This window comes from Felis catus, chromosome C1 (assembly GCF_018350175.1).
Source record: "Felis catus isolate Fca126 chromosome C1, F.catus_Fca126_mat1.0, whole genome shotgun sequence".
NCBI classification, from domain to species: Eukaryota; Metazoa; Chordata; class Mammalia; order Carnivora; family Felidae; genus Felis; species Felis catus.
In genome coordinates, this window is record NC_058375.1 from 213,139,278 (window position 1) to 213,165,949 (window position 26,672).

The following is a 26,672-nucleotide window of genomic DNA, read 5'->3' on the forward strand; positions in this document are numbered from 1 at the left end:
GAAAGAGCCCTTGTGCATGAGAGTGTGAGTGGGGAGGGGAAGAGAGAGAGGGGGACAGAAGATCCGAAGCAGGCTCCGTGCTGACAGCAGAGAGCCTGACGTGGGTCTGGAACCCATGAACCTCGAGATCGTGACCTGAGCTAAAGTCAGACACTTAACTGACTGAGCCACCAGGCGCCCCTCGAGTCCATATGTCTTAAGCAAATTCTCAGCACTGGAAATCCTGCCACGTTTCCATAGTCTGCTTGGTTCCCACCTTCTCTTCCAGTAGTCAGTGAGTTTCTTTACCTTAAAACACCTCCCATCTCTTTGAGACACCACTCCCTCCCTCCTTTCTGTGGCAGATCTCCCTGTCTCTCCTTTGTGACTTCTCTCTTTAACCCTTTCCTTTCAGGTGCCTGTCCTCACTGTTCTTGTCCACGTCACTGTCAAACCCATGTTGTCAAATCCAAGGATTGAGTCTTCTCCCCGCGTGTTCCTCGACCGTGCAGGGTGGCAGTTGACGTGGGGTCTCCCACGTGTCCCTGGCTCCCAGGTGCCACAGTCTCCCGCTTGTGTCCCACCAACAAGTCACTGCTTTGGCCGCTTCTGTCTCCCTGAGCAGATGGCATCTGCTCAGGCCCGCGTGTCTTCCTTCCCTTCTTACCCTCACCCCCGACCTCCAGTCCATCAGCAGGTTGTGCTCCTCTCCCTTTCACGTCTGGAACCCGAACACTTCACGAGGTTCCCCTCGGCTCGTCCAGACTTCCCTCGTCACTAGCTTGGGCTCGGCCATGACCCCCTTTCCGCCCACGGTCCGCTCAGCCTCTCCCCACGCAGCAGACACTGCTGTTGGGAAACGTAAATCGGGGTTGGCAGTCCCTCCTCAGGGCCCTCTCGGGGCTTCCCGTCACGCTCAGGCCGCTCGCCCACACAAGGCCTGTCTGACCTGGCCCGCGCCTCGAGGTCTCCCGTGTCTGCCTCGCTTCTCCCCACCCCGGTCCTCAGCGCCCTGTGGCCTCCACGCTCGCAGACCCCTCTCCCCGGATCCGGGAGTGCTCACGTCCTCGCGTCTCCACCCAGACGTTCCCAGGGAAGCCTTCTCTGCCCACACCGTCTAAAAGAGCCCCACACCCCTCTTCTCCAGGCTCTGTCCCCTTCTTGCTGTCTTTTCCTCATATCTGAAATCACTTCCATTCGTTGTTGTTGAGCAACTACAGCGTGCCAGGCACTGCCTGGGCCCGGGCACGCCGAGGGATGCAGCTCCTGAATCCACAGCGAGCGGTACTTAAGCGGATGGGTGTTCGAGTCAGATGGTGGTTAGTGCTGTTGAGAAAAATAAAGCAGGACGGAAGACTTAGAAGTGATGGGGCTCACCCCTTAGAAAGGGTAGTCAGGGCAAGCTCTCTGAGGAGGTGACATTTAGAAGAGACCTGAATGAGATGGGGGTGACTGGAGGGTGTCTGTGGGAAGTGCAGAGAGAAGGCAGGCATGGGCTGTGGGCGTCCGGTGGGTGCGGCCACTCGGTGGCCCCTGTACCTCAAGTTCACAGAGCAAAGGAGAGTGTGGGAGGCCAAGCTGTGTAGCCTTTGAGAGGTGGGCGTAAGGAGCGTGGCCTTGGTCCGGAGGGTGGTGGAACCCCAGGAGGGTCCTAAGCAGGAGAGGAAAGATCACTTGTCAATAGGCTAGCAACTGAAGTAGGGAGAGAGGGAACGGGAGATTGCGTCCCCATACATTGGGAAAGATGGGGCCACAAGATGATGGTGAGACAGAGAATGAAAACGGGGCCAGTTACTAAATTTAATCTACCCAACTTACGCTCAAATAATTCAAATCAAATGCACTGTAATGGGCAGATGTAATGTTACAGAATCGTGTGTTCTTAGTATTAGAAGAGACCTGGTCAGTTCCCCACTTTATTTCACAGATGAAAGAGGCTCCGAGTTTCGGTGATTGCCCCAGGTCAGGTGCCAGTGAGTGGGTAGTTAGTATTAGTGCACAGGCTTTTTCATTCCCCTGGTTATGGGCACCCAGTGTGGGTGAAGAGCCTGGGGGTGCGGCTCAGGGAGTGGCTGCTTTGGGCACACCTGGGGACAGAAAAAGTAGAAAGTACTTCTTCAAAACGTTTGCAGTGTTTTGTTTATTTAAACATTTGGACATGTACGTAGGCGTTGTGCATCCTTACATGTAACTAAAAGAAAACAAAAAACAAAAACAAACTGACCTAATAAATTCTCTAGCGCATGAACCTTAACACTTGTGAAAATATGTATCACTTCCTCCTCCATTACTGTGGGGCTAAATGATTATGGTCTTCCGGAAACATTACGGATTTCTTCCTTTCTTTCTTTCTTTCTTTCTTTCTTTCTTTCTTTCTTTCTTTCTTTCTTTCTTTCTTTCTTTCTAAGAGAATGGGTGTGCATGTGCAGTGGGGGGGCAGAGGAAGAGGGAGAGAAAAGGAGAGAGAGAATCTTGAGCAGGCTTCTTCACACCCAGCATGGAGCCCAACGCAAGCCTCGATCGATCTCACAACCGCGAGCTCATGACTTGAGCCGAAATCAAGAATTGGACACCTCGGGGCGCCTGGGTGGCTCAGTCGGTTGAGCGTCTGACTTCGGCTCAGGTCATGATCTCACAGTCCATGAGTTCGAGCCCCACGTCGGGCTCTGTGCTGACAGCTCGGAGCCTGGAGCCTGTTTCAAATTCTGTGTCTCCCTGTCTTTCTCTGCCTCTCCCCTACTCATGCTCTGTCTCTCTCTGTCTCAAAAATAAATAAAAACATTAAAAAAAATTAAAAAAAAAAAGAATTGGACACCTAACCAACTGAGCCACCCAGGTGCCCCGATTACTATTTTTTACTTGGAGGCTGTGTGAGGAATTGGTGACTCTGTGTTTATTTATATCAGATTAATTTTAATACATGTCCTTCTTAAGTGAATGAATCTTATCAAATTTTGTTTTGTTCTAAAATGTACTTTGTGGTCTTGATCGTTTGAATTACATGTACCACACTATGGCACATTAGAAAAATAATCGTCCCCAATCTCATTAGCAAGCCTTGATCCTCATTTACACCGCCTTCTAGCCCATGTTCACACTCATTTTAAGTAGTTGTCATAGAAGAAGGAATTACATCGGACTTTAGCCTCTGTATTTCCTAGTGCTGCTGTAATAAGTTACCATAAAATTAGTGACCTGGAGGTCAGAAGCCCAAAATGGGTCTCCCTGGGCTAGAATCCAGGTGTTCACAGGGCTTGTTCATTTTTTTTTTTTTTAATGTTTATTTTTGAGAGAGGGAGACAGAGGATCTAAAGCGGGTTCCGTGCTAACGGCACAGAGCCCGATGTGGGGCTTGAACTTGCAAACTGGGAGTTCGTGACCGGAGCCCAAGTCGGACGCTCGACTGACTGAGCCACCGGGTGGCCCAGGGCTTGTTCATTTCTGAAGGCTCCGGAGGAGAGTCTGTTCCTTGCCTTTTCGAGCTTCTAGAGGCTGCCTGCACTCACTCCTTGGTGTGGGGTCCCTTCTCCATCTTCAGGGCCAGGAGTGCATCACTCTGACATTGACCCTCTTGTCTCCTTATAAGGATCATGGTGCTTACACTGGGCCCACCAGGTAATCATAGATACTCTCCTTATTTTAAGGTCAGCTGATTAGCAACCTTAATTCCATGTGCAACTCGACATAGTCAGGGGCTCCGGGGGTTAGGATGGGGGGCCGTTATTCTGCCCACCACAGCCACCTTTTTATGACTTCACAGATGATTGTAGTGAAAGCTTTTATCTTCTGCTTTTGCCTTGTAGAGATTTTTGCTGCCGTGAGAATTAACAGTCACCGTTCAATATGGGAGATGTTCTGGCTCACGAATCAGAATTACTTGCACTAGTGAAAGAGGTATGTTTTACCACACACAGGTCACAGAAAAAAAGATCTTGAAAACTCATGTTTTATAATGCAACACATTTTATAGTGTCTTATAATAAATGTGTTTTCTATCCTTACATTAGAGTTATCTGTTTTCCATTATATATGTATTTTTTGTTTTCATAACTAAATTGAAATCTTAAAGTCACCTGAAAAGATTTCTTTAAAGAAAATTATAATAGTAACGTGCTCATGGTAAAGATGCAAACAATGTGGAAATATAAAAAGTTCATTACCCTGTTCCACTCCTGCAGCGACCACTGTTAATGGGTTAGTGTATTTTTCCAGACTTTTTTTCAGTGAATATGCAAAATACACGTACATGTCTATAGTTTGCTTTACAAAATGGAATATGCTGTCGTACGTGTTGTTCTGAAGCTTGGCTTTTCTCCACCCACAGTAGTGTAGTGTGACTGCCTTCCTGTGATCTGCCTCATACTTTTTAATGCTGTCGAATATTTCAAATTGAGTGGCCGCGTCTACTTAACTTGTTACCTGTGAATGGACATTTAGGTTTCCTACAATGAAAGCTTTTGAAGCACAGGACCCACACCCTGTGCTTTTATATATTCTCTACTGCTTTTAGCACGGGGCTAGCACGTCGATGGTGCTAAAGAAACCGCAGCTGCTGTTTTATTCTGTGATTAACCGTCCAGTAGGCACCGCGAGCCACGGCAGGGGAGCAAGGCATCTCTCCCGGAAATGAAGCTTAGTCATTTTTTGGTGTGCTCGTGAATAAATTATTTTTTCAAAAAATTTTTTATTATTAAAAAATTTTTTTTTAACATTTATTTGTGAGACAGAGACCGAGTATGAGCGGGGGGAGGGGCAGAGAGAGAGGGAGACACAGAATCTGAAGCAGGCTCCAGGCCCTGAGCTGTCCGCACAGAGCCCGACGCGGGGCTCGAACCCATGAATCGTGAGATCATGACCTGAGCCAAAGTCAGACGCTCAACCGACTGAGCCATCCAGGCACCCCATCTCATGAATAAATTCTTAAAGCCATCACAGCAATGGGTTGTGGACAGGGCCTGGGGAAGTAGCCTACCCCGAGGAGGTGGCAGGAGGTGACTGCCACAAACTGAGAAGGAGGGCAGAGGAGTGTGGAGGACGACGGTAGAGTACATGGTGGGGAAGGCGTCTCTAGACAGGCAGTGAGCTTTAGTGCCGTGCTCCAAGGTCACTGCCGACATTGCCCATCTTTTATCTTCTGTTCTTAAGGACAGGCATTTCTAGTGCCTGTTTCAAGTAGCAGATTCCCAGAGACCTACTAGACCCAGAGCCATCAGGCCTTCTGAAGATCACCCTTGCCTTTTTCAGGCTGCTGCACACATCATTTTGTTTCTATTAATAATGGTAATGAATCGTGCAGCTCACTTTTTTTTTCCTGAAAACAAATTTATTTTCTGTAAATAAGCATGTTCTGTGATACTGTCTTTCTAGGCTCTTGGCATGTGTGTCAACCAAGTAAATTGTAAGCTGGATCCCAAATTCTCCCAAAGATTAACCCCGTTATGAATTGGTGATAACACGGAGCTGGTACAGTTACTTCAAAGGCAGTTACTTTGTTGATGTTAAAATAGAGAAATGTATATACACTTATGTTCTTTTTTATAGTATTTAGATTTTGCTGAATTTGAAGACACCTTGAAAACATTTTCAAAAGAATGCAAAATAAAAGGAAAGCTATTATCTAAAACAGCAGGTGGCTCTTTAAGGGATTCCAAATCACTGGTCATCCAGGTAACATTTTGCTTTTCTTTGATCTCTGTCAATAATCAAGATGCTCCCTACTTGTAAAACATGTCATTATTAGAGAATATTGGCATTGTTCTGGGAACTTGGTCTGAGTGACTTTTAGTTTGTTTGTTTATTTGTTGATTGATTGATTGATTGTTTGGAGTAAGCTCTGTGCCCAACGTGGGGCTTGAATTCATAACTTGGAGATCAAGAGTTGCATGCTTTAGGGGTGCCTGGGTGGTTCAGTTGGTTAAGTGTCCAACTCTTGATTTTGGCTCGGATCATGATATCATGTATCATGGGATTGAGCCCTGTGTTGGACTCTGTGCTGATAATGCAAAGCCTGCTTGGGATATTCTCTCTCTCTCTCTCTCTCTCTCTCTCTCTCTCTCTATCTCTCTTTCTTTCTTTCTTTCTCTCCCCCCCTCCCCCAATAAATAAATAAACTTTATTTTAAAAAAAGAGTTGCATGCTCTACTGACTGAGCCAGCCAGATGCCCCCAAGCGACCCCAGAGTGACTTTTAGATGCTTAGGTGTTTTCATATGAATTAGTAATGTCATCTTTAAATCTGTATACCTTCTCTAGGAAGTGGGTTGTGATGTAATATCTTTCACATAAGTACATTTCTTGGGAAGAAGAAAAAGAAGAAACCATGCAATGCTTAGGAACAGAAACAAATGTGATCTCCATCCTGAGCAGCATAGGTTGTGAATTTTAGGCTCTGGGGACACGGTGGTGAACCAGACCAAAACAAACCTCAGCCCTCCAGGTGCTCTCATTCTCTCTTGGGGAGATTGGAGGGGGCAGGGAGCGAGAGTCATACTGAAAGGCAGTGTCCTGAAAGGAAGGCCAAGCAGTTCTGTGAACGCCAGGGGCTGCGGAGGACAGACGTTATACAGGCTTCAGCTCTCAGGATTAGAAGGGACCTTAAAGGTCCTCGTTCGATCTGTTATTCGATGCCTCCATCTCATTTGTAACATTCCAAGTAAGTGATTGGTTCACCTTGAATCCTTCAGTGTCAGGAGAGCATGCTGCTTCCTGAGACGGTGTATTTCAGCTTTGCATGATTTTATTATTTTAATAACTTTATTTGTTCTGATACGCCTACTTCCAGGAAAAAATTGACACTTAATTTGAGAGTCCTATCGATGAGCTGGAAGTAAGGCTGCAGTCACGATCCCTTTGTTCCTGATCCCCAACTCCCTTGGATGGGGCACTGTTGAAGTGGCCCTTGGGGCTGTGCCCTCTGCCCAGTGTCCCTCCAGACCTCAGGCACCTGGACACTGAGCTGCCGCCATGTCAAACACAGACTCTTCTGTTGATGCTGCTACAGTGGGCGGCCTGGCGGGGCACCTCCCATCCCCAGAGCACATTTTTCAGAACATGAAACCAGAATCGAGCCATTGTTAGACTTGGACACAGAGGCTGTTCCTAACCAGAGTGGAGCTTCTTCCTCAGAATCTCAGCCTCAGTCCTGGGCGCTCAGCACCTAGTTTCCCCACGTTCCTTCAGAAGGAAGGAGGGCCACCCACCGTTATCCCGCAAGTTGGAAAACTATGTGCGCCTCTCTTAACTGAAGGTACCGTTGAGAGGAATCTAATAAATCCTTGATAGCTAACTAGCAAAATGCTCAGAATCTTCTGTGAAACTCACACATAAGCAGGATAAGCTCTGCGTCTGGAAACTTCTCTGTGTAGCTGGTATCTCCAGAAATGGCTGCCGTGCACTTTTTGCAACCGGTTTGACATCACACGCAGCGCCAGCCACACACACTTCAGTGTTTCCGGGGCCTTTTTTTAAAATTGTGATTTAAAAAGCACATGACATAAATTTACCATCTTACCTATTTTTAAGTATACAGTTCAGTAGTGTTAAATATATTTATGTTGTGCTGAAACAGATGTCCAGAACTTTTTCATCTTGCAAATCTGGAACTCGGTCCATTGAACAATACTACCCACATTCCCTCCCCCCAGCCCCTAACAACCATCATTCTACTTCTGTTTCTATGACTTTCACTACTTAAAGATACCTCATATAAGTAGAATCATACTGTGTTTTTCTTTTTGTGGCTGGCTTATTTCACGTAACATAATGTCCTCAAGGTTCACCCATGTTGTAGCATGTGACAGTATTTCCTTCCTTTTTAAAGCCGAAGGATATTCTGTTATGTGTCTGTACCACATTTTGTTTATCCATTCATACATCAGCGGGCGCTTCAGTTGCTTCCTCCTCTTGGCTGTTGTGAATAGCGCTGCTACGAACATAGGTGTGCTTTCAGTTACTTTGGATTTATACCCGAAGTAGGTTACTGATCACATGGTAGTTCGTTTTTTAATTTTTTGAGGAACCTTCATACTGTTTTCCATTGTGATTGCATCATACATTCCCATCAACAGTACACAGGGGTTATAATTTCTCCACATCCACATCAACACCAACACAACCTGTTTTATTTTTTTGTTTTGTTTTGTTTTTGATAGTAGTCATCCTGATGGATGTGAAGTGATATCTTGTGGTTTTGGTTTGTATCTCTCCAGATGCATTCAGGTCCATTTTTCTGTAACTTGAAAAACCTTCAAACTTTCTGATTGCCACAAGCATATCTTTTCTGCTCCTCCAATATACAGCCATAGCCACCATGATGGCTATCCCAAACAAAAGTAAACAGCAAAGATATTGCACAATTTCAGTAACACTCAATAAATGGAGAATTTCCCTAAGCACTGTTCTTTAAGCAGTGTGCGTGTGTGTGTGTGTGTGTGTGTGTGTGTTGTGTTTATAAGTTACTATTGATGGCGTGTAAATATGTGTGTGTGTGTGTGTTGTGTTTATAAGTTACTGTTGATGGCGTGTAAATATGTGTGTGTGTGTGTGTGTGTGTGTTGTGTTTATAAGTTACTATTGATGGCGTGTAAATATTCTGATCTTGGTGGTTCTGGCTGGGATCATGGTTTATATAAGAGAAGGTCATTAATATTTGTGACTCTATGAGTTATAACACTGGATTGCTTTGTATGTAGATATTATTTTAAATGCAGGGACTGTTTCCAGGTACAGATCTATAAATCTGGTCACAGGTCTACAAATGTAGAATTAAAATTTTTTTTTAATGTTTATTTTTGAGAGAGAGAGAGATAGAGTATGAGCAGGGGAGGGGCAGAGAGAGAAGGGGAGACACAGAATCCAAAGCAGTCTGCAGGTTCTGAGCTGTCAGCACAGAGCCCGACATGGGGCTCGAACTCATGAACTGTGAGATCATGACCTGAGCCGAAGTCGGACGTTTAACTAACGGGCCCACCCAGGCGCCCCTACAAATGTAGAATTTAGAACAGACTATACATGGCCCATTTGACATGTGGACTCTGCCAAGGCACCTGACAGATACCTTGACTCAAAGCCTTAAAATACTCCCAAATCTACAGTAAACTCATTCACACGAAGAGCTCTCGGTCACTAGACCTGTCATGGGAGAATGCTTCCTCCAGAGCAGCTCGCAGGGATGGCAGGGTTTGCTTAGAGCTCGACAGAGGCGAGCCTGGCGTGGGGTTGGGCCCCAACAGCACTGCCACTTGGGAAGATCCCCTCCACCCCTGCGGCAGCCAGTAACGGGCTTCCTCGTTCTTTCAGAGGAGGCAGAGCTCGGCTGCTCACATTTTGTTGGGCACCGCTCTTCCTCTGGTTGCTGACAGGCTGTCCTTCGCTGTTACCAAGGCTGAGTAACAGCAAGAGGATGGTTCTGAGCAGGCAGACATTTCTTATAGGACTTACTTTGAAAAATTCTGAGTTTCATTCAAATATATGCCAAGACCTTCCAGAGTAAGGTAATATTCAGATGTTCTTTTTTTTTTTTAAACAGCATTTCTCTGATTTTTAAGTTTATTTTTGAGAGAGAGAGAGAGAGAGAGTGAGAGAGAGAGACAGTGCGAGCAAGGGAGGGGCAGAGAGCGAGAGGGAGACACAGAATCCCAAGCAGGCTCCGCTCTGTCAGCGCAGAGCTACTACGCGGGGCTGAAACCCACGAACCGTGAGATCATGATCTCAGCCAAAATCAAGAGTCAGACGCTAAACCGACTGAGCCACCCAGGCGCCCCAATATTCAGATGTTCTTGATCACATGACATAGAGAACATTTCTGTACTAATTGTAGTTGAAGATTCTTTACTAATGAATATCTTCAAGTATAACCAGACACTGCAGCATTGTTCAGTCTATTTCCATTTTATGATATTAACAAGCTCATTTATAAACAACCTTAACCAAAGAGGCAGTTATAGAGGAATACTATAAAGCCATTTTTCAAAAGTGTGAAAGAAAAAACAAAGTGTAAAAATACAATGACCAAATAATAGTGATGAATAATGGTGTTGGGTGGGGGGACCTGGAGGTTCCACAGAAAATCCAATCCAAGAAAAACTTTTGTAAATGAGCACAAAATGTAGGTCTGAGTATCTTGGGCATTTGATATCATAAGGAAAATAATATGAATCACATTGCTTTGGACTGTTAGGAAGTTCTTTCCATTCTGCCTTATACTTAAATCCACAAAATTATGCAGCAGGTATTTGCGATGGGACACTTAACATTCTTCTTGTGAGGCAGGCGGCGTGATAATCGCCACCTCCTTTCTCCAGAATTCTCTGTCTCAGCTATTGCACAGTAAGTGCAGAAACCGTCTGCCCTGCATAGTCAGACTCGCACAGCCCCGAGGTCGGAATGGTACCAGGCCTGTGCCCCTTCCTCTAGCTGTGCCTGTGCTTCTCTGCTTCTGTGGACACTGTGTGGATGTGTTGGGATCTGTAGTCACTTCCCGAGTGCCACCTCAGTGGGACATGCGTTAGCATCCCAGGCCTGGGATTGAACGGGTCAGCGTAGATGAGCCCCGGTTCACAGCTGTGCTGTTGGCAAGCTGCTTTGTGGGCGGGGTGAGCCCCGCTGAGGCCTGACTGGGCTCTGGGTCTGGCCTGGTTTTTATCGATTGCGCGCTGCGGGTCAGCGAGTCCACAGGGTATGTGTGTGCCTGTGAGTTTTCTGGCCTCAAGTCCTTGGCCTGGGAGTGGTTCCTCCCCCTTCAGGGACTTCACTGTTCCAAGTGATCCTTTCAAAGCCCAGACTTGATATTGCAACCAGGGTTAGTTTGCAGAAATCTCAGCCTCAGATGCTTGAAGCCTTCTAGCTCTCTATCTTTCTGTCCTTTATCTTGGAAAGGAGACTGAGTTTTATCACGTTGAAACCCCGGAGCGTGTGGAGTATCCGGGGTATTGGGTGGGTTGGGATAATCTGGGGTGTTGGGAGAATGGCCATCCCTTGTGACTGGGGTTCGGTCTCCTGTCTTCTCCACAGAAGGACCTCATTGCTGCGTTTGACAGCGGAGACCAGAAGGTGTTCTTCGATCTGTGGGAGGAGCACGTTCCCAGTTCCATCCGTGATGGTGACCCCCTTGCCCAGAAGTTGGAATTCTATCTTCACATCCATTTTGCCATCTATCTTCTGAAACACTCCGTGGGGAGACCTGTAGGTTCCTCTTGTGACTTGCATGGGTCTGAGTGCTGTATTCAAGGAGGATGTGCGCTGTTTGTTTTGCAGTTGAGCATTAATTTAGTTTTTGTGGCCGTTTTATCGTATTGCTTCCAAGGAGTAGGTGTCTTGTGTCCTGTGAATGATTTTCTTTCTTTCTTTTTTTTTTTTTTTAATGTTTATTTATTTTTGAGAAGGAGAGAGAGAGACAGAGTATGAGCAGGAGAGGGACAAAGAGAGAGGGAGACACAGAATCCAAAGCAGGTTCTAGGCTCTGAGCTGTCAGCACAGAGCCCGACGCGGGGCTCAAACTCACAAACTGTGAGATCATGACCTGAGCCAGTCTGACCATTAACCGGCTGAGCCACCCAGGCGCCCCTGTGAATGATTTTCTATCTGATTCCCAGCAGTTTATTTTCTAGTGTACATGGGGAGTTAATAATTTCTGTCTTACAAGCTGCACGGTTTTCCCCAATGCCTCAAATTTTTGAAAACTCAGCAAAATAAAGTTTCCTTATTTGGCAATTTGAAATATATACATGTATGTCTAAGAAAACAGCTACTGAGACCACATATTAGACTGTCATAAGAGAAGTTTAAGTTTAAGCCGCGGAAAGACGCCAGTTGACGAAGGTCCATTTGAGCACTGGCTGAATGGCCGTCGCAGGCCGTGCGCGGGTGTGCGGAGGGCAGGGCCCGAGTGTCTCCGAGTGTAGAATGCGTGACACAAGGGAGCAGGGCCATGCTGACATTTGACCACGTGCATTTCTTTCGTGGCTTCTCTTTGTATTAGCTACTGCCCCAGCACCTGTGTTCACTCATTAAAATGTCAGGGGGGCCAGAGGAGGGGTGAGTGGTGGAGGGAGCGGCTCCACAGTACATCGTGGTAGCTTCAGAGTACATCAGGACAGTGCTCACGGGGGGTGAGATCATGGGAGATTTTCACTTTCTGTATACTTATTCCTGTTCTATAAAGAAAATCAATCAATGTTGCATCTTATTTTAAGCCCGGTGGCCAGAAGAGGGCTTCACAGTGGAGCTGCTACACTTGATCTTAGCCAAAAGGCCGAGAAGCGATTCACGGTGTAGACGAAATGAGATGCATTGATTGGAAACAGACACACACAGGGCACACGTAACTGGGGCGGCCAGGTGGTCAGGGAAGGAGAGCACCCAGTTCCAGGCTGAGCGGCTCAAAGAGGCGCAGGAGGAAATCGAAGCCTGAGGGGGACTGAGTTGCCTTGGATCGCACAGAACCGGCGAAGCCCGCAGGATCAGTCCTTAGCTTCAAAAGGAAAGGAGGAATGCTGTGGAAGCTTCTGTTTCAAAAAACTGTAAAGGTCCACCTGTTCACCTTTAGATGTCTCACCTGAGGGAACCCTGGGGATGCAGACAAATGTTTATGATAATCTGACGAGGGAAAACAGTGCAGATACCTAATAATGGGGGACTTGGTTAAGGAAGTTGTAATAGACCCACAAGTGAGGTTTTGTCCTGCCGGTAGAAATGATGTCTAGAATTTTAAGGACATGAGAAAATAGCTATAATAAAGTAAAAGGCCCGCCTGTTGAACTAGATACCTAGTTCTCTTTAATCCCTGACAAAGTTTGATCAAGGAGTGAGATTGGGGGTGGTGTTAGAATGGCTGGAGAGAGCCTGCTTCCTGGGCCACGTGGGGAGGATGCCACCAACGTGGCTGGAACTGAAGGAGCCTCGGAGAAAGGGTGGAATGGACAGGGGGCTGGACGTCCAGCAGGAGACCCCGGGCGAGCATCTTCCCTTCTTTTCAGGACAAAGAGGACCTGGATGAGAGGATTTCTTATTTCAAAACCTACCTGGAGACCAAAGGGGCGGCGTTGAGCCAGACCACAGAGTTTCTCCCTTTCTACGCTCTGCCTTTTGTTCCCAACCCCATGGTACACCCCTCGTTTAAAGAGCTCTTCCAGGTGAGTGACAGCCTCTGAATCTTGAATCAGATCCCAGGCCACATTGTGGTTTCATCTTGTATACGCTAGTGGTTTCTGAATGATGCTGTAAAAACACCCTAAAACTTGCTTGTTTTCAGATCATTTCTTTGACAAACTTTCCTTATGCCATAGAGTGTGATTTTTGGTTGTACTGAGACTTGTTAACCCAGGCTGACATAAATATTCTTAAGTGTACGCACTTCCTAAATCATTCTGTGCATCCTTTTTTTGGTATTGAAAGGACAAGTCTTCCAATTACATTGAAAAATAGTAGCGTGAAAAGAACTAGGTTATTTTACATAACTGCCGGCCATGTATGTTTTAATTTGTATTCAGAGTCTCACTTGCTTGGCGTACGTCCGATTACCTGGCTGTTACTATTATTTCCTTCAGACTACTTGCCTGTAGCTGTTTTCGTTGTTATATTTCACATTAGTTGACATTTCAGCATACTACTTACTATCAGTGTTTGTTTATCCATTGTAGTAATTTTTATTGACCTAATAAAATTAAGATGTCCCCTGAGAGGCTTATTAAAGTGTGTTTAAGAGACAGAAACAATAGTGATGCAGTTTGCTTTTTCTAAAGAAAGATCTCACAGTGTTTCCAAGAATCTCTTTGGAGAGTCCTCTGTGCCACTGAACAACAGATACACTTCTCTTTCCAAAGCCAGCATATCTCCGTTTCCTATCCTGTTATAATTTAGTCGCACGACTTCCATCACTCCTAAAAAGTAGCTGCTAAATTTAGAAGGCCAGGTAGCTGACTGATTCCATCAAAGCCGGCTCGTTGTAGAGTAGCCGAAGTTGAATTCTGTGTTTGTGTTTCTTTGTCTGTCCAAATTTAGTTTTACCCCCTTCCTCTCCCAGGAGGTTGAAGATATAAAATGGTTAGGAAGGTGATGGAACTTGAAAAGAAATGTTAGATTTTCTCAGAGTGAAGACTTCGGTTTATGAAAATGATGGCGCGGTAATGTGGCCCCAGCTCAGGTCCAGGCAGGGGTGCAGGTGGCAGTCAGGGACGGGTCCAGCTGAGGCTGCCGTGGGCACCTGGCCCGCTCTGGCATGGCATTCTGAGGCAGAGTTCGGTATTCACGGGGAGTCATTTTATTCCATTGTTTTTACTTTTGTTACTCTCTACATGTTCTTTCAACGGCCATCCTACGTGCTTTAGTATGTTTCTGTAATAAAATCCAAAGCTAATATCTGCGTCCTCTTCCTGCAAGGACCTTGGGATGCATTAGCCTCATTCACCCCTTTCCCAGTTTACTTGCTCTTGTTGTCCAGTATTTGAGTTATATATTTTAACCCCACAAGTTACAGGTATTATATTTTATTCCATCTGTGTGTGTATAGATTTGCCCTTATATTTGCCAGCATTTGTTCCGTCTTGCATGAAGGACCTTCCATCAGAAATCATTTTCTCGTCTGCCTTATGTACATCCCTTTAGAATCAACTGTACTTGAAGATCTCTTTCAGTTCTCGTTTGTCTGAAATGTCTTGGTCGCTTTCTCAGATGGGGTGCAGACTGGTAGGTTTATAGCTGGTTTCCTTTATTACAGTGAAGGTATGATTGTCCCCTCTCCTCGCCCCATTGCTGCTGTTGGAAGTTGGCCATCAGTCTACTTGCTGCTCCTGTGTGGGCGATCTGTCTCGCTTCTCTGGCCGTTAAGATTGTGTAATTTCACTATGATGTGTCTGGGGATAGATTTCTATTTTTACTTGGGCTTTGTTGGGCTTCCTGGATGTGATGTTTTGTGTCTTTCAACAACTCTGGAAAATCGATTTCTCTTTATACATTGCCTCTTCCCCATTCTCTTTATAATCTTCTTCTGAGTATCTGATTAATCTACATTTAATCTACAGATCTGATGAAATCTGCATGAGACTTGTGCATTCTGTCTTCTGTGTCTATTTTTTCTTCATTAAAAAAATTGTGACAGAATACACATAAAATTTGTCATCTCTGCCATCGTGAGGTGTACAGTTCAGTAAGTGTCAAGTACGTTCACAATGTTGTGCCCTCCTTGTCCCTTAACATCTCATATGTCCCATCTTGTGATCTCTGTCTGGGCTGTATTCTGGGTGATTTATTCACACCTATTTTCTCGTTCCCAGATTTACCCATCAAACTGTGTCCAATCTGTTCTTTAATCTCTTCATTGAATTTGTAATTTCAATTATTTTTAGAGTCTTTTATTCTTTGCTCATATTTTCAAGTCTCTCTCATTTCTTTACCATATTAAACATTTGTTTTATTTTCTTTATCTGTTAATTTTAATGTCAGGAGCCTTTGTAGATTTGATCCTGCTGTGTTTTGTGTCTTCTGGTTCTCATTCATGGGTCTTACTTCTTTTAAAAAAAAATTTTTTTTAGCTTTATTTATTCTCAGAGAGAAAGAGAGCACGAGCAGGGGAGGGGCAGAGAGAGAGAGACAGAGACAGAGAGAGAGAGAGAATCCCAAGCAGGCCCTGCACTGTCAGCATGGAGCCCGATGTAGGACTTGATCTCAGGAACCACGGGATCATGACCCAAGCCAAAATCAAGAGTCGGGTGCTTAACTGACCAAACCACCCAGGTGCCCATCCTTGTTTAAAAAAAAAAATCAGTTATTTTGAGTTTTGATAATGAGTTTATTTTATGTGGGACTTGTAGGGATTTTTTTTTGAGGCCTGAGTGCAGTTTGATTCTTTCAGAGAAGATCTGTGTTTGCATCTCAGTCATCTAGGGCATTACCAGCCCAGAATCATTTTAAATCAAATTCTTTGTTCAAGGCTTTGGGAACCACACAGACAGTGTCAGTTTAGGCTGCAATTTTTAATGGGACTGGTTTGGGTTATGAACTTTCACATGAAGTTTTTCCTCCCTTCTACCTAATGTCAAGGTCAAGACAGGTAGACTCCCTTGCTGTCCCCTTCTAGGCAGTGGATTGATTCATCCTTGAATGTTTCCTGATGGCATAGCCCTTTGGGATCCCAATTAAAAAAATTTTTTTAACATTTATTTATTTTTGAGAGACAGAGACAGAGCACAAGTGGGGGAGGAGCAGAGAAAGAGAGACACGCACCCAGAATCCGAAGCAGGCTCCAGGCTCTGAGCTGGCAGCACAGAGCCCGACGCGGGGCTCGAACTCACAAACTGTAAGATCATGAACTGCACTGAAGTTGGACGCTTAACCAGCTGAGCCATCCAGGTGCCCTGGGATCCCAGTTTTATGCAAGGGTCTTCTTTTAGATTGTTTACTATGAGCATCTGGATCCTACCGTCTTCCGTCTTGTGACAGCTCTTAGAACTGAAGTTTAAGGTCTTCAAGACTCTGGGTTATCCTTAGAGTGAAAACTCATTTTTAGCCTCTGCCTTTCCTTTCATGCCACTTAGGGATGCATTTTATAAGATGGTTTACTTATCCAACTTTTTTAGTTGTTTTCATTGCTTTTTCAGGTTATCATTTCTGCTGAGCTGCCAGAAAAGGAAATTCCTCTGTAGCGATTGTAGTGAGCTCTTTTCAGCAAACTCGGTTTGTCAGGGAGCATCTCCGGGCAGAAATACTTGGGTATTCCTCTAATGATTACTTCCAGAAAAACTTTTGGGCGCTTATATAGCAAGAGCCAAGTTAAGCCTAATTAGTGAAGACCGAAAGAAATGGAAGGAATTCTCGTGCGCCCTGCGAGGGGGGAGAAGGCAGCGGGTAAGCGGGTAAGCAGGGAGAGTCCAGCATTGAGCTCTGCCCCCTGCCCCCCAGGAATAGCCCCACTCTTACTCACTTCATATATTAGGGTTCTGGGCAAGATTTTGAGTGATCAGAGGGCTTTGCTGTTGGGAAAAAACAAGTCAGACAATCACTCTAGTGTAAAGTCCACATTCTACAAGTGAAGAAACTATGACACGAAGAGGGTGAGTGGCTTTGTGCAGGCGGTACAGCAGAACCAGCCCCGTGCTTCCCTCGTCCCATGGGAGCTGGGGAGGCAGGTGCCCATTGGACTTGGGAAACGTCCTTGTTCTCAAACAGAAGAATAAGAGCAGTCAAGAAAAAAAAAAATAAGGGATTTATTGCCCAAAGAGGTTCTATCGCAATGTTATTTATCCCTGTCATTAGCGGAGCATCATAAGGTCAGTAGTTAAGTTGGAAATACAGATTTGTTGGTTATGCAAAATAGTAGTCAGCAACAGAGCAATTTAGCTGCAAGTCTACATGTCCCAAAGGTTTTGTTTTGTTTTGTTTTTTAAGATGTCTTGATTTATGTTGACCAACATAGCAGTCCTTTCCCGCGATTCTCTCCTGTGCGTTGAACACAGAAGCCTCAAGCTGCGGCACGCTCTGTCAGCTTCCCGGTGCTGCCGTGACAAAGGGCCACAGAGTGGGGGCTTAAATGGCAGAAACTTCCTGTCACAGGTCAGGAGGCCAGAGGTCTGAAATCAAGGTGTTGGCAGGGTCGCGCTCCCTGTGAAGCCTCCAGGGGGGAGGCGCCTTCCTTGGCTCTTCTGGCTTCTAGTAGCTGCTAGTAGTTTCAGGTGTCCCTTGGCTCATGGCAGCATATTCCAGTCCCCAGTCTTTGCAGGCCCATCTTCTCTCTGTGTCTAAATTTCCTTCTTGTAAGGACACTGGTTATGTTGGATGAAGGACCACCCTAGTCCAGTACAACTCATCTTAGCTAATTACATCTACAGCAGCCCTGTCAGTGACCTCACATTCTGAGGAGGTTGGGACTTCAGCGTATCTTTTTAAGAGGATGCAATTCAACCCATAACACACATTATAAATAAAGAGATCGTGCCATGTCAGGGATTTACACGATCTTAATTTTTAATTTTTATTTATTTATTTTTAATGTTTATTTGTTTTTGAGAGAGAGAGAGAGACAGAGCATAACAGGGGAGGGACAGAAAGAGAGGGAGACACAGAACTTGAAGTGGGCTCCACGCTCTGTGCTGTCAGCACAAAGCCTGATTTGGGGCTTGAACTCAAGAACTGTGATTATGACCTGAGCCCAAGTCGGATGCTCAACCTACTGAGCCACCCAGGTGCCCCTACACAATCTTTTTAAAATATAAGACAATATTTTTTCAAAAAGCCATATGATGCCCTGCGTAGAATGGGTGGGGTGGGAGGTGTGGACAAGGACGATGAGCTGGGGGTGGGGCAGGACCTAAGAGGTAAGTAGATACGAAGTTTTAAAGATATTGCTTCTTTTTTGTGGAGCTTCTTGGTTTGGGTGGTAGGTATTCTTGCATAAAGGTTGTAAGGAAAATTGTCCTGAGAAAGATAATTTCTTGTCACACTTTTACTACTTAAGTCCTTTCCTTCTCAGTGAGCATTATTTGAGACAAATAATTATTAAGGGACAAGTCAAACTAAAAGTATATCATAATTCTTGACGTGATGCAGTATTTAAGGCAGATAACAGCTTCTGTCTTTTTTTTTTTTCTTATCTAGATGAAATTTATGGAAATGAGTCTTTTTCTTTGGGAAACTTTCAGTAACTTAGTGATAACTGGGTGTGCCTGCCAGCGCCTTATACACTTAAACTATACTGAATTCTTCTTGGCATTCAACCTAATAAGGTTATTTGTCATGCCTGTGTTTAAATCACATGAAATATTCAAATCATGTACAGGGTTCTTTTTTCCTTGTTTATGAAAGAACTCTGTTCTTTCTTCCTGCTGTGGGTATTTGAAATCTTTTATAAAGAATTGGTCAGATGTCCTAAAACCTATTTTTCGCAGCATCACACAACAGCCAAGGCATCTGCTTTTGATTTCAGTAACTGTGTTGGATGGGGTTATTTAAACCAAAGGCCACACACAATTTGACAACGCTGTTGGCATTTAATGATGTAGTACTTTATTATTTTTCTTTGTGTGTGTGTTTTTTTTTCTTCAGGATTCTTGGACTCCAGAATTAAAGTTGAAGTTGGAAAAGTTTCTGGCTTTAATTTTTAAAGCCAGTAACACGCCAAAGCTTTTAACATTATACGTATCCTTTTGAAGCAGATGGAGACCCCCACCCCCACCCCCCACCCCCCACCCAGGGCCCTGGAGTAGCGCACTGGCTTAGGTTGCCTCATGAATAGGGATAATTGATACTGTTGCTTTCATATTTATGAGTTGTGTGAAGCATTAATGGGAGAGTGTGTCAAGGCACGTGAAGGGAATTCCAGGTGGAGGGAACAGCACATGCAAAAGGACAGAGTATATTTAGGAAACGACACAGAATTCAGTATTGCTGGAACGGGAGAGAGAAAGACACTAGGCAGGGCCGGCACAGAGATTCGCGTGAGGTCTTGTAAGTAATGAGGAGCCTTTGAAGCATTTTAAGCAGCAGGATACCATGCTCATATTTACATTAAAAAAAAATAAATCAATCCTTGTATTCCTGATTATAAAATTGACCATAATTTTTATAGAAAATTTGGAAAGCACAGAAATGCATTTGTATACATACATATACCCAGAAGTACGTAATGTTTAAGCATACATACCTGTCACGTGTGTATTCTTAAATATTTTTATCAAACGAAGAGAGCATTTCCGCATTTCATTAAATATCCTTCGAAAACAGGTTGTTTCCTCAAAAGTTTAAACACAGAGTTACTATATGACCCAGCAATTCCACTCCTAGCTGTGTACCCCGGGGAGCTGAAAACATGTCTACACGGCACCTTGTATACTAATGTTCACAGCAGCGTTACTCAGAACAGCCAAGAAGTGAAGACAACCCAAGTGTCCATCAAGGGAGGAATGGATAAATAAGATGAATGGATAGTATTCAGGCTTGTAACAGAATGAAGTACTGACGCGCTGCAACGTGGACAGACCTCAAAAACATTCTGCTGAATGAGAGAAGCCACACGTGACGGGTTGCATGTTATATGATTCTATATGAAGGGTCCAGAAAGGGCAAAGCAATAGAGACAGGAGATGAGCGGTTGCCTGGGGCCAGGGAGGGTAGGTAAACTGGGGATGACTCCTAATGGGTACAGGGTTTCTTTTGGGGGGGTGATGAGATTTTTCTAGAATTGATTGCGGTGATGGTCGCACAACTCTATGAATAGACTGAAAACCGTTGAAATATATACTTGAAATGAGTGAGTTATACGTGGATTATGTCTCAGTGAAGCTGTTACCAAAAAAATTAAGAAAACCCAAACCAAACAAATACTTTGCCCTCAGTCATGTGGCCGGGTGTGTGTGAGCTGAGATTTGAACTCAGGCAGTCTGGCTTCAGAATCTGTGATCTCAGCTACTGTGCTCTGTGGCTGTCTTCCCAGTCTCAGTGTCCTTAGGGTAAAGCTTTAGAATGAAGGGCAGAGTTGAAGGGTACGAGTTCAGTTTCCTTTTTAGTAGAATGTTCAGTAGCAGTGGGGAACATCTTTTGAAGGGGGTCAGGAGGCCACTTAGGGGGCTACCGAACAGGGTAAGACTTGCATGCATGCAGCAGTAATTGAGCTGGAAAAAGGTGATTCACTTGAGAGTGAGCCTCCAAGTACTGAGAAGTTAGTACCTGTCTCAGCTATATATATAGCAACATTAGGAAACGGCCTTTACTCTCCTGAGAATTGCTTTTCACCTTGCCAAGGCTTTCTCAGCTTGGCCACGCAACGTGAAATACCGTGAGTACTTTATCTTCATTGCCTGTTTTCCTCAACTTCTTTCTCATCCCAGAAGGAGAATGGACAGAGTAACAAAGGTAAATCATGTAGATTAACATTTTTTTAATATTAACATTTTTAATGTTTATTTTTAAGAGAAAGGCAGAGACAGCATGAGCTGGGCAGGGGCAGAGAGAGGGAGACACAGAATCCGAAGCAGACTCCAGGCTCTGAGCTGTCAGCACAGAGCCCAACACAGGGCTCGAACTCACAGGCTGCAAGATCATGACCTGAGCCAAAGTCGGACGCTCAACCGACTGAGCCACCCAGGCGCCCCTAGATTAACATTTTTTAAAGAACAACTTGGCCAACTCAAGTTTTGAGCAGTAGGCTAGGGACAGAGATGGTGAGAATTTGTGCATTTGGCAAACATGGGCTTTAAAAGTCTACATTATTTTTTAATTTAAAAGATGAAAGTCTCAATATCTACGAAGTATTTTGTGATCAAGTTTGTGATTCCTTGAGGCCCACTTTGCAGGATGGCTGGCCTTAGCTACGTCTTGTGTGTCAGGTGACTAAGACCCAGAGAGATGAAGAGAAGAGAACCCAAGCAATATCCCGAAGGAATGGGGCTGCAGCCCAGCCAGAGACACAGAGCAGCATGGGTGCCAGAAGTATCATTTTAGGAACTTGCACTTTTACCTTGAACTAGTCTAGTGGGGTCTTATTTACGTAGCAATGGAACACCCATCTTAGAAGCATTTCCATTTTTTTGCATTCAGTTTAGGAATTCCAGCCTTAAGGTTTTAGCATAAAAAGATGGTTTTCCATTATTAGTCTTTTTTTTTTTTTTTTTTTTTTTGCTGGAACTATCCCATTTTTCAGTAAGGCAAGAAAAATTCAGTTACTATGAAGTCAGTGGCCACAATTGTGGTGCTTTGCCTAAGTTTTGTCTTTGATCCTACGTTACAAAAAGTGCTTACATTAACATTGGAAAGGGTGGATGATGATGTGTTTCGTGCCTTTGTGAGTTTTGGTGGCATAGTCCTCAGTCCCCAGCAGGTGGAGTGTTACCACAGGAAACAGCACATTTGCCCTTCTCACAGCAGGGCAATGTTAGAGAGGATCTCAGAACTTCCTGTCTTTGTTTTTCCACGGTCTTTTTTAAAGTTTTGTAAAACAAAAAAAGCTGGGGGTGGGGTGGGGTGGGGTGGGGTGTAGGGTTAGTAAATTATTTATCTCTTTGCTTTCCAACACAAGGAAGGCGGGTTCAGCTTCAGATGAGGAAAGTCTGAGTGCTTCCTTTTGCCTTGTACAGCCTTGCATCTCCCCACCCAGCAGTCCTGCTCAGGTGAATGGTCCTGCCAGCTGCCCCCTCCCACTCCCCCCCCCCCCCCCCCCCCCCCCCCCGGTAGCTCAGAGGGACAAGCCCCACGATCCTTCACTGCACTGGGAAGCATCAGTCCATGCCTGAGCGCAGAAGAGCTGGGCCACAGATGTGGCCTCATGGGGTCAACATGGAATCCTCTAAGGGTCACCAGGCTGTGGCCTTGGAGCTCGCTGAGGCTGCTCTGTCCCCAGTAAAGTTGTGCCCGAGTCTGAGTTCCAGCGGCTCTCTTCAGGCCCTCAGGCCTGCTCCCTGAAGAGTTAGTATGGTTCCCAGGCCAGTTTTCTCATGTTCAGAACAGTGGATATTCTTTTTTTTTTTTTTTTTTTTAATGTTTATTTATTTTGAGAGAGGGAGCAGGGGAAGGGCTGAGAGAGAGAGAATCCCAAGCAGGGTCCACATGGAGCCCGACATTGGACTCGATCCCATGAGCTGTGAGGTCATGACCTGAGCTGAAACCGAGAGTCAGACACTCAACCGACTGAGCCACTCAGGCAGGTGCCCCAGAACAGTGGGAATTCTTAAATTGTGCCGGGCATTGGGTCCCGCCCTGCAACTCCTGGAAATGCACCCTTGCCCCCCCTGTTTCTGTTTCTGTTTCGACCTAGCAAACCATCTCAGGCTTAGTGGCATAAAACAACAATGTCCCCTTATTATCAGCATCACCTTGCCTGGCCTGGAACCGTGTGCTTAGGCATTTCTCCCTGGCTGTCTCGTGGGTTCAGGGGAGCCATCCCCAAAGCTTCCTCACCCATGTGCACCTGGTGGCCAGTGCTGAGGCACCCGACTGGAACACCTCTGTGACCTGGGCTTTCTTGTGGCATGGTGGCTGGGTTCCCAGGATGAATGTCCCCATGGAAGCTGTGTCACCTTTTCTAAACCAGGAAGCTGTGTCACCTTTTCTAAACCAGCCTCTCGAGGAACTCTGTGTCATTTCTGCTGCAGTCTCTTCATCAGAAGGAAATTCCTAAAGCCAACTCACATTCAAAGGAAGGAGAATGACGTTCCACCTCTTGATGGGAAGGAGTGTCAAAGATGTGGCCATCATATTTTAAAACCACTACCCCACCGGCATCCTTTGAGTTTCAGAAAATCGCCCTAGTTCTCCAGTAATCCTCGTTCAGACTCGGTCTTTGGACCCCTAGGCACTGGCGGAGGGAAAGTGGTGGGAAACCTCCCTCATTCCTGAGTCTCAGCCAGCCCTTGTCACCCCAACATACCCCGAAGCTTTTGAGGACAACTTTCTGCCAGGAACCAGTCCTGTCTCTCAGAAGTGGCCCAGTTTTATGGATAAAATAAACCTGGGAGGGAGGGGGAGTGTAAAGGGAAGAGCCTGTGTTTTTCTACAGATCTTCCCTTCGGATTTCAGCAAGGAGACCAGGGTGTGTGAGCCCTCTTTAGGTTTGATTTTAATTGAGTTTTCTGAGGCTAGCCAAGCAGAATGTCGGTGGAATTGAGCCTGGCAGGCGCAGCGTGTGTCCGTGGCTGAATAAGCCCCATGATGCAGTATTGCCATGGAGATCAGAGGTGAGCTCCACAGGGCACTGGTACCAGGGGCGCAGGCCCAGGCCCCATGTCGTGACAGCCCCTTGTCACCAGTTTGTCCCCTCCTCCCACAGTTACTGCTGCAGTGACCACAAGGCGCAGACATGCTCCCCGTTTATTTGAATTCTGGTCTTAAAAAACAACTTAAAAAACAAATGTGTTGTTTTTTACATTGAATGGTTGGGCAGTATCATTATTCTGCGTATCTTGAGAGGAAGGTTTCATGAGTAAGATTTCCACAAGCTTTTGAAGAAGGCAAGAAGAGTGCTTGGAGTAGAAAATTCTCTTAAAAGGAATTACATTTTAAAATGGTACTTAGAATAAAAACTCAGGTTGGAAATACAGCATATTGTCTTACTATTTTACCTAGCCATCCAAAAAAGGTACAGAGGGGTGCCTGGGTGGCTCAGTCAGTTCAGCATCTGACTCCTGGTTTCAGCTCAGGTCGTGATCACCAGGTCCATGGGTTTGAGTCCCTCGGTGGGCTCTATGCTGATGGCACAGAGCCTGCTTGGGATTCTCTTTCCCTCTCTCTCTGCCCTTCCCCTGCTCGCATGCGCTCTCTCTCAAAAAATAAAATAAAATTAAATAAATAAATAAATAAATAAATAAATAAATAAATAAATAAATAAAATAATAAAAAGGTAAAGAAATGGTATCTTTTAGCATTTCTGCCATCCATTGATCTGACGTCTTCAGAAAATGAGCAACTGACTGTTTTTCTAGAGTTTAGAGCCCTAAATGGTATTTTTAAAATGATGATCTATATTCATACATCTACATCATAATTTTCTTTATTCGGTACTTGTGGATTAGCAAAATAGCAAAGCTGATTTATATCTGAATACAAAGAAGAAAGAGTATGTCATATTATAAAGTTAGAGTGATTGATTTCAGATTTTTAGATGTTAGAAAAATAGTCCCATGTATTTAAAATATATCATTTTGTCTTGAGGAACAAACGGGTCTCTAAAGTTAAATCTCATCCACTCTTAAAAAAAAAAAAAAAGGCAACGTATTTAAAGTAGAAGTGTTGAGAGACAACTTGATGGCTTGGCCATGGAGGGAGAACTCCATCACTTTTTTTAGTGTTTCACTGGATGCTGGAATTATCGGAAAACTTTCTGTGACCTTAACTGACATTCTTTTAATTGTATATATCTCTTTGTTTAAAACTAGGGAAGTACTTCTTTGGACTTTTGTACAAATTATGTAAGTAGTTGTGAAATATGAAATAACTCAGTTTCATTAATATAAGCTGGGATTTCTAGTAACACCTCTCCACTCAAAGTTGAGCTCTTGCACGGCAAGGGATCTTGGCTTAGTGGTCCTTGTCTCATGAAACTTTTGAGAAGGAAAAAAGAGTGAAAGTTCTTTTTACTCTCAGACATAAAGTTGAGATCTTGGAGCTGGAGCCGAATCGCTTAACAGTAATGGCCAGGTCCTGTTTGTAGCCAGTTAAGGTGTCCTCTGGGTGACATCTCTGTACCACAGGCTGTTCTGTCCAATGGTGTATTTGAACTGGTCACAGATATTTCAGCCCAATTGCCTGCTTCTCTCCTTTCTGTGGCTGCTGGCAGTTAGGTATTTTTCCTCAGGTGTGCCATATTTTGACACTGTCATAAATTCCAATTCTGAGTTCCTAAGGCAAAAGTGCCACAAGCAGTCCCTTACGTTTAGTTAATTGCACAGTGACTTTCTGAGGAGAATTCCTTTGTGCAGTCCTCTTTCGAGGGGACAACTTTGGACACTTTTTTTCTTTCTTTCTCTTTCTTTCTTTCTTTCTTTCTTTCTTTCTTTCTTTCTTTCTTTCTTTCTTTCTTTCGAGAGCACAGCAGCGGAGAGTGGGAGGAGGCAGAAGGGGGAGAGAGAGAATTTTAAGCAGGCTCTGTGCTTAGTGCCGAGCCTGACGTGGGGCTCGATCCCACAACCCTGGGATCACAACCCAAGTCAAAATCAGGAGTTGGATGCCCAGCTGACTGCACCACCCAGGTGCCCCAATTTGGGGACTTTTATATTGATGATTTGTGAGGTTATTTGCCCCGGTTAATGGGTTTTGGTACTTCATCATCTGCTACTTGGTACATGTTAAGAAAGATTGCACAGGTACTCTAATAGTCATTGCCATGAAGTAGAATTATGACTATCCTGTAGAATTTTTATAGTTGGATGTTCCGGTTTATGTAATTTGGAATTTTGTACATATGAAAAAGCCTTAATACTATTTAGCATAGGAAGATGGTAGTGACTCCTTCCTTCTCCCTAATAATATTTAAGAAAAAACTTGACAAATGATTTCCATAGATGTTTTCCAAAGTTTCAAGTGCTAGATGTAAATTCATGCCAGATGACTTTTTTTTTTTTTTTGAGAGAGCAGACAGGGTTGGGGGGCCATCCATGATTGAGTAAGGGGCAGAGTGAGAAGGAGACAGAATCCCACACAGGCTCCGTACTGTCAGCACGGAGTGCCCCCGAAGTGGGGTTCGAGCTCACCCAGTGCGGGGCTTGAACTCATGAACCATGAGATCATGACCTGAGCCAAAGTCAGATGCTTAACCAACTGAGCCACCTAGACACCCCATGGCCTGAGAACTTTTTAAGGTTATCTTTTAATACTGAGATTTGAAGGATGCTAAATAATAATATTAGTTCATTTTTATGTGATATTTGAGGTTTTAATCGTTAAAATATTTGACTTCTACACATAATTGTAATTGATATACAGTTCACGCGTGATCCTCATAGCTATTTAGAACACAAATTAAGAGGAATAGATAATTTAGGACAGTGGGGCTCAAACTTGTGATATGCATCAGAGCCATTTGGAGAGTTTGTTGACAATATAGTTTCTCAGTCCCCACCCCGTATCCATAAAATCAGTCTCTGAAGGTGAGGCTTGATTATCTTTACTTTTGGATGATTCTGACATGTTTCAAATTTTGCATACTGTGGCTTTAGGGTTTAACCCCTGGTTTTTTCAAGTTGTCTACTTGTATGGAAATATATTTAGGAAATCTTTGAC

General features: G+C 44.6%; 1 protein-coding gene across 10 annotated transcripts in view; it reads left to right on the top strand.

The window, feature by feature from the left end:
* ARMC9 (armadillo repeat containing 9) overlaps nucleotides 1-26,672 on the top strand; it is a 148,101-nt gene that overhangs the window by 2,891 nt on the left and 118,538 nt on the right. For 7 of the 10 annotated variants that reach the window (XM_006935682.5, XM_006935684.5, XM_006935683.5 and 4 more), the window contains exons 2-7: nucleotides 3,783-3,873; nucleotides 5,521-5,646; nucleotides 10,989-11,159; nucleotides 12,953-13,108; nucleotides 19,011-19,103; nucleotides 20,792-20,816. In XM_006935682.5, the coding sequence (XP_006935744.3) occupies nucleotides 3,823-3,873; nucleotides 5,521-5,646; nucleotides 10,989-11,159; nucleotides 12,953-13,108; nucleotides 19,011-19,103; nucleotides 20,792-20,816 (622 nt within the window). In that variant the 5' untranslated portion in view covers nucleotides 3,783-3,822. The remainder of the gene's footprint in view (nucleotides 1-3,782; nucleotides 3,874-5,520; nucleotides 5,647-10,988; nucleotides 11,160-12,952; nucleotides 13,109-19,010; nucleotides 19,104-20,791; nucleotides 20,817-26,672) is intronic. The other 3 variants (XM_019838849.3, XM_045034606.1, XM_019838848.3) reach the window with 2 other exon arrangements.